Source organism: Priapulus caudatus, unplaced genomic scaffold, assembly GCF_000485595.1.
Source record: "Priapulus caudatus unplaced genomic scaffold, Priapulus_caudatus-5.0.1 Scaffold605, whole genome shotgun sequence".
Classification (NCBI taxonomy): Eukaryota; Metazoa; Priapulida; class Priapulimorpha; order Priapulimorphida; family Priapulidae; genus Priapulus; species Priapulus caudatus.
This window is the reverse complement of record NW_014577666.1, coordinates 136655-150768: the sequence shown is the minus strand read 5'-3', so window position 1 is coordinate 150768 and position 14114 is coordinate 136655. Positions and strand designations below refer to the sequence as shown.

At 41.6% G+C, this 14114-nt stretch overlaps 2 protein-coding genes across 2 annotated transcripts in view; both read left to right on the top strand.

Annotated features, from left to right (window-relative positions):
- The window catches only part of LOC106812072 (cyclic AMP-responsive element-binding protein 3-like protein 2), a 32039-nt gene extending 27337 nt beyond the window's left edge, over positions 1–4702 (top strand). The window contains exons 9-10 of the mRNA XM_014815841.1: positions 552–726; positions 1425–4702. Of these exons, the coding sequence (XP_014671327.1) occupies positions 552–726; positions 1425–1774 (525 nt within the window). The 3' untranslated portion in view covers positions 1775–4702. The remainder of the gene's footprint in view (positions 1–551; positions 727–1424) is intronic.
- A 6592-nt stretch (positions 4703–11294) lies between these two features.
- Positions 11295–14114, top strand: part of LOC106812069 (V-type proton ATPase subunit E-like) — a 32162-nt gene continuing 29342 nt past the window's right edge. The window contains exon 1 of the mRNA XM_014815839.1: positions 11295–11339. The gene's annotated coding sequence lies outside the window, so the exon portion shown is untranslated. The remainder of the gene's footprint in view (positions 11340–14114) is intronic.

The window sequence follows — 14114 nt, the reverse complement described above, 5'->3', positions numbered from 1 at the left end:
TAGGTTTCACACGCGCTCCGCCGGAATACATCACAATCACAATCACTTAGCATACATATATGGTGAGATAGTTCACCTGCCTGGTGTGATAATGTGTAATAATGGTGTCATGATCATAATGTGTAGCTCGTGACAGCTGGCCAATGGTGTTAAATCTCGTTGAAGGCAAGCATACATGATGTGAAGCCAGTGCAATCATCTTGGTTTAGAGAGATCTTTTACGAAGCCGTTTACCGCATTGTGCGTCGTGTTGTGGCACCTTTAGTTGTTATCAAACGTTATGTGATAGTGATAAATGACCCTTATTAACGTTCGTCTTCCGTAGATACCCGACAGTATAGTTGCACGAAAGACTGCACATCGTCGATTGCATGATTGCATATTATATTACATGAGCGTGAACATACCGTCATAGCATGGTGTTACTGTGGGCTCTAATTATTAGTGAAATCTTTGTGAATCATGCGCTCTTCTTGTAAACATGATGTTTGTTACATTAGTGTGCATACTACAAAGTGTTGCTGACTGATCAGTGTCTCTTATTTCCCCAGGTGCTGGTGCTCTGCTTTGCTGTTTTCTTTGGCTCCTATTCGCCTAGTGGTGTTGGCTTCCATCACATCTCTGCACTGCAGTCTCGTTCTCAGGTGCCGATGGGGGCAGACTTTAATCCTGATTCAGCTGACAGTGGAGGTGGATATGGGTTGAATGTCTACTCTACTTCAAGCAGTGAGTATATAAAGTGCATGGGCAGTTGGTTTTTAATTATACGCAAGTTTGCAGGCAAATAGAAAGCAACACCCTTGACTAATAACTGTAAACTTGTATTTGTTAGTTGTATGTTTCTGTATGCGTGGAACAGGAATTTTTACTAAATATTATTGTTTTTGCAACAGTAATTTACACGGCGTACAAGCCAAAGTATGCAGCTAAATTCCCTGTGCAGTGGCTTTTAATGAATCCCCAGTCTTAATAGTAAAGTACCTGTATTCTATCAATAGTTAGTAATTAGTATTATTTACTACTAACTTTCTTTATTAAGAGGGGCAATCTTAGAAATCTTAGAATGGAAGTACCTACATTCTTTATGTTTTGAATATATGTTGTGAAAATATAACTCAATGTCGATTTTGTCAGTCACGGATCAAAGCAAAATTTTCAGTTATTTTTTATGATTCCACGTTCAACGTTTATTCAATAGTAACGCTAGTTTGTTGCATTTATGTATACGTTGCATGTTGCATCGGGTTACACAACAGAACTTGTTGATCAGTCGGCAAAATTATGATAAACTAGATTAAAAAGAATAAATTAAAACAATAAAAACTCATTCTGAAATAGTTACAAATCCCTAGTTTCTTGTGTAATAGTATCACTATTGTTTCATTTACTATATGCTCATCCTTACTTCTCGTTTTTGTGTGCAGAGAGGTCCAGAGTTTTGCTGTCATTCCACGAAGAGAACACGGAAATGGCTTGTTTAGCAGATGCTTTCCCAAGTGGCCGCTCCAAGTCTGATGATGTTCTGCAGGCCCAAGATACGACAGCAACTAACAATGAAACGGGATCATCGAAAGGTCAATCGGACGAAGGCAGCCCAAGTTCTGGTGCCCCTGTTAAAAAATCAAGGGACCAGCTTAGTGGGTCCTTAGCTCTCAGTGCCGAAATGCGTTCTAAGCTTAATGAAGTGTCTGTCACTATTGGAGCCAGTGATCTCTCGACACAAGTGCCTACAAAAGTTATTGCTGTGGATAGGGTTAGAAATACAACAGAATAGCTGTTGTATTAGCAAAATAGATGCGAATAATAATGTATATTAATATTGTTCTCTAGACAAACGTGTGAGGCTACAGTCAAATAGTTGTGTTAATGCTATATGAAGGGACTGCGTTTAGCAGAAATGACCAATTAGTTTCGAAGGCATCGAGCCTTGAAATAATTTTACTATGGAATGGATGGCTTCATTTCTTGATACTGTGTATAAAGTGGACAGCTGTAAATATGTGGCACATTTGCTTTTTTGGTGGTAAGTGGTTATATAAATAAATAAATATATATAGAAAGAAATACATACATACATAGATAGGTATATAGATAGTGAAGGAGCAATGCAGATGGACGCAATGTGCAGATATATTATCTATTTTTTGTAACAAAAATATATTCATATATTCCTATATATCGTACATGTTTATTGCTGAATCATGATTAGTATTTTAAGGTTCATCGGTGGTGGTGCATTGGAGATCAAACTATTCTGTAAAATGGAATTTAATATTTTTGAAGTTATACTAGTCATATAAAGGCTGAAGCTTTTGCATGCACAGATGAATCATTGTTTTTAAGAAATTAATATATGGTGCTTTGGTGTAGATCAGCATGGCCTTTTGTTTCTCATTAATACATGCATGTGTTAGACACGTTTTATTGGCCTTTATCACTGAAGTATGGGTTTGGTTTTTGTGCGTAATCCGTGTATGATGAATGATATTTAGACATTTGTGATGGTCATACCCCATACATGTGATATCAGGTCGTGGGTCCTCGGGTCAATAGAGTAACTGGATAATAGTGGAAAATAAGAACAACTGGTGGAATAACCAGGTTATATTTAAACAATAACGGTGAGGGTCAACAACGAGTAGTCATTTGTCGATACCTTTGTTGTTCATTTCTAGTGGCTAAGCGTGCCTACCAGTTAACAACTACTAGTATCCGGTGTATGCAACAGAAATCTGTTGTGCCAACCAAAATTATTAGTAGTTTGGGTAGTGATTAAGATGTAAATCGTGAAAAAAAACGTGTACTACGTATGACTTCGTAACTAGTAAACTCGTTATGAAACAGTTTCGAGTCGAATGTCACTATGAATCAACATCACGTAATATACATGGGCGTACCTGTTATTATGTTTTTCTGTGTATGCCATTAAAAGTGCTTATATATAATAATTTTAGAGATTTCTGGTCATAATGATGTGAAATATTTGATTGACTTGATTGTCTTTGCCATTAATCAGGAAATGATGAGGGAAATTTTCCGGGTTTCTCGAACGTGTGAGCACAGTGCGTTATAATGAATGATACCATGCAATCAGATTGCGAAAGACCTTGCACGAAAATGCACGCGTTACTTATCTGGATTGTTATTTACTGACAATTGCAGAATTTGCAGCATATTTGTAACACAAGGACAAGGTGTAATGCTGCTTGTTCGTGTTGATGAAATAGAGGTCTCTGGTCAGAGAGTTGCTAAGAGAGAACTTGCTGAATATTCTCTCGTCTACGAAGAAAGTTTCTGTATAGACAGACGTACGCACTCACTCGTCCAGCGGTAGATTATATATGACTTCATGGTTATATATTATTAAAGCGGGCTTGACCTTCGTCCAAATATTGTGGTACGTCACCTGCGTTGTTGAAGTGTGTCACCAAATAAAACCAAGATCACGAAGACTTACGTCGTGTACTTTATGTAGGCCTACTATTGTCCTTACGATAAAGTCTGAATGAAGATGCATACTTGCAGAGTTCCTCCATAGCAGTAAGACTGTATTTGCGATCGACGTTGATTTTACATCAATTATTATTTATTCGTGCTGTTGACTGTAGAACTGTTTATGTTTTTGTGCTCAACGCCGTTGCGCACCTCTGCTTTGAAATTAACAGTGCCTTGATGCCACAACATAACAATACATTACATCAGGAGTATATTAAGACAAATATATTTGTCTTTATATACTCCTGATTACATGTACATGCGCTGTTCTCGTTTCACTGTTTCACCGCGTCGTATTACAACAGCGCCCCAGTCATTGGGCGCAGTCATTGCTTTTCTATCGGGTTTCTTCTCACGGAACCATGCCGAGACGTTTTTGGTAACCCGGATCGAGGATGTATCAGTTTTTTCCAAACTTGTGCTCCACGTGGCCTAGAACCACGTGGCCCCCCTGACGTTGGTGCAGGCGGTTTTTTCCCTGTCGCGGACCGATGCTATACATCTGGGCTGTTTTAAAATAATAAGATGTTATTAAACCCAACTTCACACTTCTTGCCTTCGTAAAAAGAGGGGGCTGGTTACGTACTGGTGTCTAGACAGAGAGAAGATCTATGCTAAATGGGTCAGCCCGGGAGCTACTCCGACAGCATAGACGTGGTACCGCTTTCGTGTCTCATGAGTTACGCATAATATTATGTCAATACACGAACTCAAATCAGAGTAGAACACTGAAGTGTATTGTCAGGACTACATAATAAATTCTTTACTGAAATTATGATTCGAGAAATACGGCAGTTTTCAAGTTTCGTAGGGTGAACTCTGGACGTTGAGTGACAACAGGACCAGTGTTTAGAATGTGTTTTCGGTATACATCGAGTAACCCCACTCCAGTTTATGTTCACTTATGAATGAAATGAAACCTTTTTAAACGCACGTTGATTATTTTATGGGATTATGTGATAATAAATGCTCCAATACAATGACTTGAATGTAAATCAACGAAATTTCTGCCAATGTCAGGGACATCATCTAAGAATAGCTGTTCCAACGGAAACGTCCATAAACATACACGGAAACGTCCGTTGCATATGGATTGTGACCAGGCCGTGGCAAAACTAAAACTAAAATGTAATAAACAATGGCATCAGAGAAACTTGAAACGTGTCAACGATAAAATGACGTTAATAAACACGAATTGTATTTACTACTGAAACCTTGATGTTTATCTACTACTCTCTCTCTCTCTTGCTAATTACTAGTAATAATCACCCTAAATGCCGTTCAACTGCTCCTCTGCAACACACAATCTCACCTCATACACGAAACTGCCCAAACTCACAGAAAGATAGAGCGTTGACTCATACTACATCTCTACATCTGTGCTAAACAAAATATATGAGCGGCGCGCACACTGCTAACGGCGACAACCTGTGACAAGTGCGCGATTTTGGCATGATGAAGAATATTTCATATTCAACGCATGCAGCTTAAGCGGCCCATACACGATCAATATAATTCACAATAATATTGTCAATAATGAAAATTGGCAATATTATTGATTGTAAGTAAGTAATATTGAAGCAAAATTTTAACTTGCGCAATATAGGTACTAACGGAATAAAAACTAGGTAGATGTTTATTGAATATTGCGAAATTTTATTGTGTCGTTGCTAGTACATAATCAGAATATTGTGTAATATCTTATTCTGAAGTCAGGCCGCAAAGAGTAAAGATGTCCTCCCAAGGGAAGGAAGAGGAAAGAAGGTTAATTCTAGAATGTATAGAACTATACCGGAAACTGCCAGCTTTGGAACGTGAAAAGCGCTGATTACAGCAACCGAGATAAAAAGAAAAGAAAAAGAAGAAGATCAAGCATGAGAAAGTTCTTGCAAAGTTACGGGAGCGATATGACAATGCAACGAAAGAAGATGTCAAGAAGAAGTTTAACGCCCTTCGTACGAACTTCAGAAATGAGTTGAAAAAAACTAAACAGTTGTAAAAAGTCTGGTGCAGGGACAGATGAACTATATGAACCAATCCTGTATATGCATCAGAGCACAAATGACGGTAATATTTCACAGTATTATTGTGCCGTTGGTGGCCAACAGAATTTCTTTTCAATAATATTGTACCAATATTATTGTCAATTATACTGATCGTGTATGGGCCGCTTTAGGCGGTCCCTCTCACGTTCCATTCAACAGCGCTGCCCCGTCACGCCTTGCGCCGTCCATAGGCACTTGGACCTTTTCAATAATAAAATGATGTTAAATCATCACGAAATGCATTTACCACCAATATCCTAATATTTATCCATTCTCGTTCGCCAGTATTAATAATAATTCCTCGTAAATGCAGTTCAGATGCTCCTCTGCAACACACAATTTCACCGCACGCACGCCACTGTGTACAAACTCCCAGAAAGTTAGAGAATACTCTTTGTAAATCGTCTAATACGATTTGTAATACATATAATTTGTGTTCATTTACAATCATGTTATCATTGAAACGGTTCACGTGCCTGTGGCCCGGCCACTTGTAGCGCAACGCGACGAGCACAGGCGCTCTCGAGCGGTCGGTTATAGCTTCCTATACTCTCGTGTGCATTGAAAACGTCCCTCGCACAGTACGAGACAGGCGGTATACAGCAATAAATGTCGCCATGCCATCATGGTGCTATATTCTATGCTATGCTATATACGTCGATGTGTAGCCGTTTAATGCTGTTGTATGTTCTAATCAGCGAACGTACGTACAACAGGCGCGGCTTGTGAAGCCTACCTGATGAAGCGCCCATATCGGTGACGTACGTGTGACCAAGGCCAAATGTCGGAAACACTGACAGAATTGATGGCACATCCACGCTGGCTCACCTACGATGTCATATATGTGTATTCTTAGCCGACATTTGGCTGAAAGCTCGTTATGATCTACATTCGTGTTTACTACAGTAAAATTTAGTTGGAAACTCGCTATTATATACTCTAGGCTCACTATACATAACAAGGAATAAATTAGCCTAGTTTATACTGAGGCATTATTTTTCACGAAAGCGTCCACCTGTACAGTTCTATGATGCATGCATGTATATACTTCAATCATCTTTCTATCGGACAATTCATGTCTTAATTATCGTTTTTAGCAGACATCTTATACTTCCTCTAATTATGTGACCTCCAAAATGTATAATAATGGTGTCAATCAATTCCTCGGTGTTAAAAACCTATATGTAGCCACAAAAATCAACTTCCTAGGTCACTTACATAAGGAGTTATCATCATTTGACGAAATTCGCAAAAGGCTGCTATATTTGGGGGTAGGGTTGACCCTGCGTTACAACAGCCCCCTAAGCATCATATAGAACCCGGGGCATCATTGTGAAGCTTGGGTCAATTAGAGCACTTAATGAGGAAACTTTTGGCCAATTTTGGTAGCTCTAGCTACAATATTGGGCGAGTGAGAAGCAATGATACTATCAAAGTGACGACGATTTTTGGCCATTTTTTGGCTAAAATTGAGCAAAATGTAGCCATTTCGTACCATGAAACAATGTTTATGATAACAAATCATGCTAGAAAGTTGTTAGTAATACTTATTCAATGTAATTCAGTGCAATTTGAAAGTTTATGGATGCTTAATAAAGACTTGTGCTCTGAAACTTCAATATTGTCATTTTTTCACTTTGGCGCCTAACGGAAAATCATATAATGGACTGTACATACAACACGTACTTGACCTAGGAGGTGTTACCCAAACTTTTTTTGAGTCTTACCATAAGGAATGAGAAAATATAAGGTTTTGCTCTAAAAGAGTCATTTACACGAACACCCCCCCCCCACCAGAGCCAGGAGTATATAATTTGCCTTCGGGTTTTCTATAGCCTCGTCTACACGACGAACCTTAACTCGAGTTAAGCTAACTCGATTGACTTTGATCTTCTTGAACGACTGAACTGATCGAATAGCATGTGCACGGGCGCGCGTGTTTAGATCCATAGGATGGAACGTGAAGAGTAGAAGAATGGTATGCAAGATGTCCGCTGGGGGAAAAATTTGAATCCGAGTGGACAGGAAGGTGGATCATTCAAGATGTATGCCTCAATATCAATGTCATGTGTGTGCCATGTGTGCGGGTTTGTTTAAAGACATCTTGTGCAAGATGCATCAGACGGCCTCGCCAATTTTCTGGTGAATGCATATACAATACGAGATTGAAATTACAAGATTTATGATGTTTTTCTTTGTTTTTTTTCGGGCCTACGCAGATTTCATTTTGGGGCCACCAAAAATTGAAGAATCCATATTTTGGCTGGCCCGATCGGCGACTGAAAAAAAAAGTTAGTTGTCGGATGCCTTGCCTTAACCCACTCTTTCTCTCTCTGAGTGATGTGTACTTGCCTGCATTGGCGGAGATGCCAGCCGCTATGGGCATAAAATGCATGTAACTTGGTATTACTTCTATGCAATAACTTACACCTATGTCGAAACTGGCAGAGCTATTCCGGCCTTCATGCCACCAGATATAATTTTAAGAGTGTGATGTAATGGTGTTCAGGGTTGCCGCCCAGGATGAAAATTCAAACAGGGGGAGAGAGGGAAGGGGAGGGGAGGGCGGGTGGGGGAATACTAGGAGGGGAGGCGTGTTTTTGTTACCGTACCCACTAATTAATGCGTAAAATCGGCCACCGAACAACGAGTAGACGTATTGTGGGGTTCTTAGTATATATAGGGAATAGCCGAGTCGGTGTACAGTTAGTGTTGGGGTGTGCGGGCCCAGGTTGACTTTTTGTCACTTGTGTACTTGATCTGCTAGATGCATGCGTGGATAAAAACGTGGTGTGCAAATTACACACGTGGGTTACTTTCGAGAGTCTTGAGATGCGTGCGCTGCCAAATCTTTTATTGTGGGTGGAATTTAATCGGGCGGAGGTAATTAACGGGGCGCAACGAGTTAAAAGAGGTGGTCCCCAAACCAGGGCGGCGCGCGCGCACGCCTAGTTGCGCGAACGTAGGGAGAAGCCCGTGGTGTTGTCTGCATGAAAGCGGAATGGTCGAATTCTATTCAACCTTGCTCATGAGGTGTGAAGTAGTTACGTGAAGTACCAAAGTAACATCATTTTTGACGCGCTACTAAATGAGCTGATTTTCGCAGATGGCTCGCGTCCGGAACCCGGAGCTACCCTCCGAGCTACGCATCAGACATCCCACGTCATCCCGTGTCTGCAACTGCGTACAGGCGCGATGATGCGCAACAGGAACTCTGACGTGACTGTATTGCCGTATAAAAAATATATATATATATTGCACTGCTCCGTCATCTTTCATCTCGCTTCCTATCTCGCTCTCTCTTCTCTCTTTCAACACTGCCACCATCAGCTCCTCTCTCTCACTACAACACACACCTCTAGCTCTCCTCTCTCTCTCTTCTCTCAACACACACTCTAGCTCTCTCTCTCTCACCACACACACACCTAGCTACTCTCTCTCCTTACACATAGCACACACAGCACACTCACACACATTTCGCACACACACCGCCGCGCTACGTATGCGGCCGCGTGACACACACAGCACACACACACACCGGAGGACACCAGATTGCATTGCAGCTCACATCATCATTATGCACCTGTTTGTTTATATGGTTTATCCTGCAAGGACACTTATAACTATTGTCATTATTATCCACAGTGGTAGTGAACTACCGACAAGTATGAAAATCATAACATAACACACACAGCGTGCCCTCACGACACAGCAGCACGTGCAGCTCACACCTACGACACACACACACACATCACAGTCACGGCACTCTAACCACAACACACACGCACTACACACTGGTCCGTCTCAAGTCAGACACACTAATCACACACCACACCACACACACACACACACACAACACACAGCACAACACACACAACAGTCCGGTCAACACCAGCACACCACACACCACACACACACACCACCACACACACACACATCACCACACACACAACACACACACACACACACACACACACACAACACACACACAGACACAACATCACACAACACACGAGCCAGACTACAAGCACACACACACACACAGCACACACACACACACACACCCACACACACACCCACACACAAACACACACCGTCACCACACACACACACCCACAGCACAGCACAGACACACACCACATGACAGCACTACACAGCCACACACACAACACACACACACACGCACCACACACACATCACACAACACACGAGGCACACACACACACAACACACACAGCACACTACACACACACCGAGGCAGACAACACACACATCCTCACCACACACATCACACAACACACACACACACACACCACCTACACAACCGTGCGCACCGAACCACACACGACACACACAACACACCATCACACACACACCACCAGCACCACACACACAGCAGCACACACAGCACACACACAACACACACACTACATCACACACACACAGGCACACAGTCCACACACACCACACACCACACCAACGGACACCTCACACACACACCGACACACACACACACACCCACCACCACACAACCACAGCACAACACACAGCACACACACACCACACACACACACAGCACACAACACCCTCTAGCTCCCTCTCATCTCCTCTCTCTCGTTCTCTCATGCCTCTCCGCATACACACACACAGGGATTGCTCGGCAATCAGAAGAGCGTCCCCGTTGCCGCAATCATGCGTGTACGGTCGCAAGCATCACTGTGTGCAAGATTGGATGTCCGACCCGTAGCCTAGCGGCTCCGTCGTCCGGGAACCGGTCGCGTAGCCACGGCCTACTATTTTACTCTAGCACTGAAACTTTGTACCGATACGTATGAAATGCAACGCAGGTGACAATTATGTTGGATTTTTTAGTAATTACGGTAGATTATCATTGTGTGCATGATATCATCCGCTAAGGGCATAGAATCGGAATAAACGCAGACTGATGATTTATTTGCAGGGCCCAGAGTAGAATTGGCCGATGATATAGTCATGTAGAAGCGTAGCCTGTACGCTCACAGTCACGCAAGTCATCAGGACCCTTAGACGTACATCAACACGGCAACATTTACTGATTTAGTAAACAAAATCCATCTTACAGATTATTCAAACAAGTATTGGTTTTTGTGTGAAACACAAATGCAATATATCACATAGGAGCAAGTGCATGCTATGATTTGTAATCTGAATAATATCTAATACCCATACATTACTCCTGAAACTGAAATGAAAATGATTAAGAATGAAAGTTTTGCAAACTCACCATTGTTAACGCGGTAAAATAATGGCAGTAGTGCCACCTTGTGGAGATAAATACAAACAAATCGTACTATAACAAAGTAACCAACGAAATACAAACACCATAATGATACACACAGTAAATAAAAAAATCTTTTTTAAACTAGAACATTTTTTATTGTAATTAATAGAACTGGGTTTAGCAATGATTGTGTTATATATTAATAATAATTGATTCTCTCGATGCGGACTGCGTAGACTGGGTAAACTTGCTCGCCACCCGTCGATGTATTCCCGAAATGGGGTAAAAGTGGGAGTGAGTACAGTCCTAGCGGACTGCGGAAGAGTGGGCGGGGCTGTATCTGAACTTGACGTCATAGGATTCGACAAGACCCGTTCAGAAACCAATCTTGTTTCGAAGGTTATTTGTTTTTCCAAAAACCTAATTTAACAGAGTGCTACCGACAATAACAGTAATGTCTCACAGTTTCCTCAATACTTGTGACTGTAACAAACGCTGGTCAGACATCGGCACTCAGTGAATGCTGATGTACAGAACAGGTGAATTAATTTTATTTTCTCCTCGAGTTGACCTGCGCCGTGGGCTGTCCGCCTAACGCAATATTAATATTATTATTAATATTAATATTATAATGTAGGGCCTACTGCGCTCAATCAGTCGTTATTTATATTTCGGAACGTACTCTGGGTACGGTCCGGTTAGCCGGAACGTTTACCCCTGGTAGCTATCTAATATGCCGAGACCGGTACTCGCCTAACTCCACTAACCGAGTCTAGGGACTCTGCCTACGCCTACTCCTAACCGCTAGCTAACCCTAACCGCTAATCCTAAAACCGCTAGGGCTTAACCGATTCTAAATAGACAGGGTTACGTTCCGGCAAGTACCCCTGGCCGCTGGGGGGACATACACCCTGTGAGCCCCTACGGACACGAATTATGGTAAAGTTATGGCCTCGCGCTCCAGTCGTCGCGTAAACACGGCCTTAGCGAGCTTTATCTAGAGTAGAAGACATGACCCAGTGCTCGAAATAAGAAAAAAAATGGGGTGTCCATGCGGACAACATCGCGGCATCAAATCGGGTTGTCCCGCAGACATTTCTGGTTGTCGCCCAAAAAATATCCCCAAATCTCCTATTTTCCCAATCACATAATAATATGATCAGGAAAACACCCAAAACAGTGGCGTAGCCGGATTTTTTAACAAGCGGAGACCAAAAACAAGCGAACTGCGCAATAATATGGATGACTTAATATTTTTACTGGCTGCCTGTCCGCCTCTCTCATCCCACACCTAACCGGCTCCCTCTACCTTCAGCTCTGGCAATCCATGCGAAAAGGCGACATTTATTGTTCATTGTTCTCTGCTCCCCAAGATATGGTAATTGTTTCAGTGGCGGGTTTAGGATTCCAAGGAGGGAGGAGTGAAAAACAAGGCATAGGGGAGTGGGTATGGGGTCCTTCCCCCAGAAAATTTAGAACTTGCTGTTTGCTGGTTCCAAATCGAGTTTCACCTCTCATAAATCAGAAAACCTGACATATACCAAGTGTTGGAAATACAGACTGGTCCATATTTTATATATTATATCACGATTTATTCCACGATTAAAATTTCTGTGATGGCTAGAAAACACATCGGTTTGAAGTATGAAACTGAACATTTATATGTGCCAGCTAGCCTACACCAGTTGGTGGTGATTGATTGTCAGTTCAGATTGCATAAATATTGAAGCAAAAAAGTTATACATCATAGATGTAATTGGGTACCACGCGTATAATATAGGGGGAGATAGCCACGAGTCGGTTTAGAGTCGGTGTTAGGGTTAGGGATAGTGTTTCTTGGTGTGTCGCACCGGACAATGTCTCAGACTGGTTAGGTTGTCCGGGCAAACTTCTGGTTGTCTCGGACAACCGGACAAGCTTTATTTCGATGCACTGTGACCCATTGTGTATTGTAGACATAAAGTATTGTGGGACATGTTAACTATACTAGGGCCGCATTACCTAACAATATTAGCAATAAATTATGAGTATTTCTGATATTATATTTCTGAGCTGCAAAATGGCAGTTGACAGCGGCACAAAATACACAGGCTCTTGAGACGTTTCAGTAATAAAATGATACGAATTGTTTTTACTATCAATGTTATAATGTATATCTATTCTCTTTGCCTAATTTATTACTGATAATTCCTCGTAAATACCATTGAAATGCTGCTCTACAAGAATACAGTCTCACCTGCATGAACGCCACTGTGCACAAACTCACACTGTCACAGAAAGATATGAGCATGTAGAAAAGCGTGAGCACTAAATTTACACAAATTCACAATGCTCGCTTCGTTTCACACGCATCAATGCAATAATACACAAACAACCACGTACCTCTCATGTTGGTACGTATCTATGCGTAACCAACTGTTCACTTGTTAAATTATAACCCTTGTCATTTTGTATAACCTAATTTGCAGTAATTCTCTGCAGAAAACTACAACTCCACAGCAATGTAAATGGAAGCAGACTGTTTATTATCTAAAATTCCTTAACCGCATTACTCAATAGTTTGCGTCAATGAATATCGTACGTGTGTGACGTCATTCCTGCGTAAATCCATGCTGACTTGGCCTTAGAGCTGAGTGACGGGCCTGTGATGGAGCTCAGAAGCCTGGAACACTTGGACGAGAAGGCAAAGTGCCGCCATCACTCATATAAGGATCTGCTTCATTACATTGCCGTGAAGTGGGAGTTTTGAGTTTTCTGCAGTACTTATTTTACTAGATTTCCTCTGAGTAAATTGTGTTCTATCCAATTGCAAGGCGATAATTCGACCATTCCACATATGCAGGTGGAGGGCGGTTGTTTGTGTAATTTTGCTTGTGATGGCGTGAAACCAAGTAAGGGTTGTGTGAATTTTAGCGCTCAGGGGGCCGTTGTCAGAACACATCGTAAAGTTAATGCTAATGTTAATGTTAAGATAACACTTACGACTAATGTTAATGTTACCAGAGGAGCGTTGACAGAAACACATCGCAGTATTAGAAAACTTTACCGAATAACAGGAACTTCATAATTTGATGTCTCAAGGCTGCTGATTGGATGAGAATCGATCACAAAAATTCAAATTCATACACTTTATTATGACATCACAGTAAATTTATGCCTATTATGATGGCTAACCACATATAAATAATATTTGATGAAAACGACACGGTCTTGAATTTATTCTGCAGCAACAAGACAAATTCTCAACTTGTAACACGAGACGCGAGAGTCGATGGTCAGTGCAAAAGTATTTAAAACGAGCACAAATGCGCATA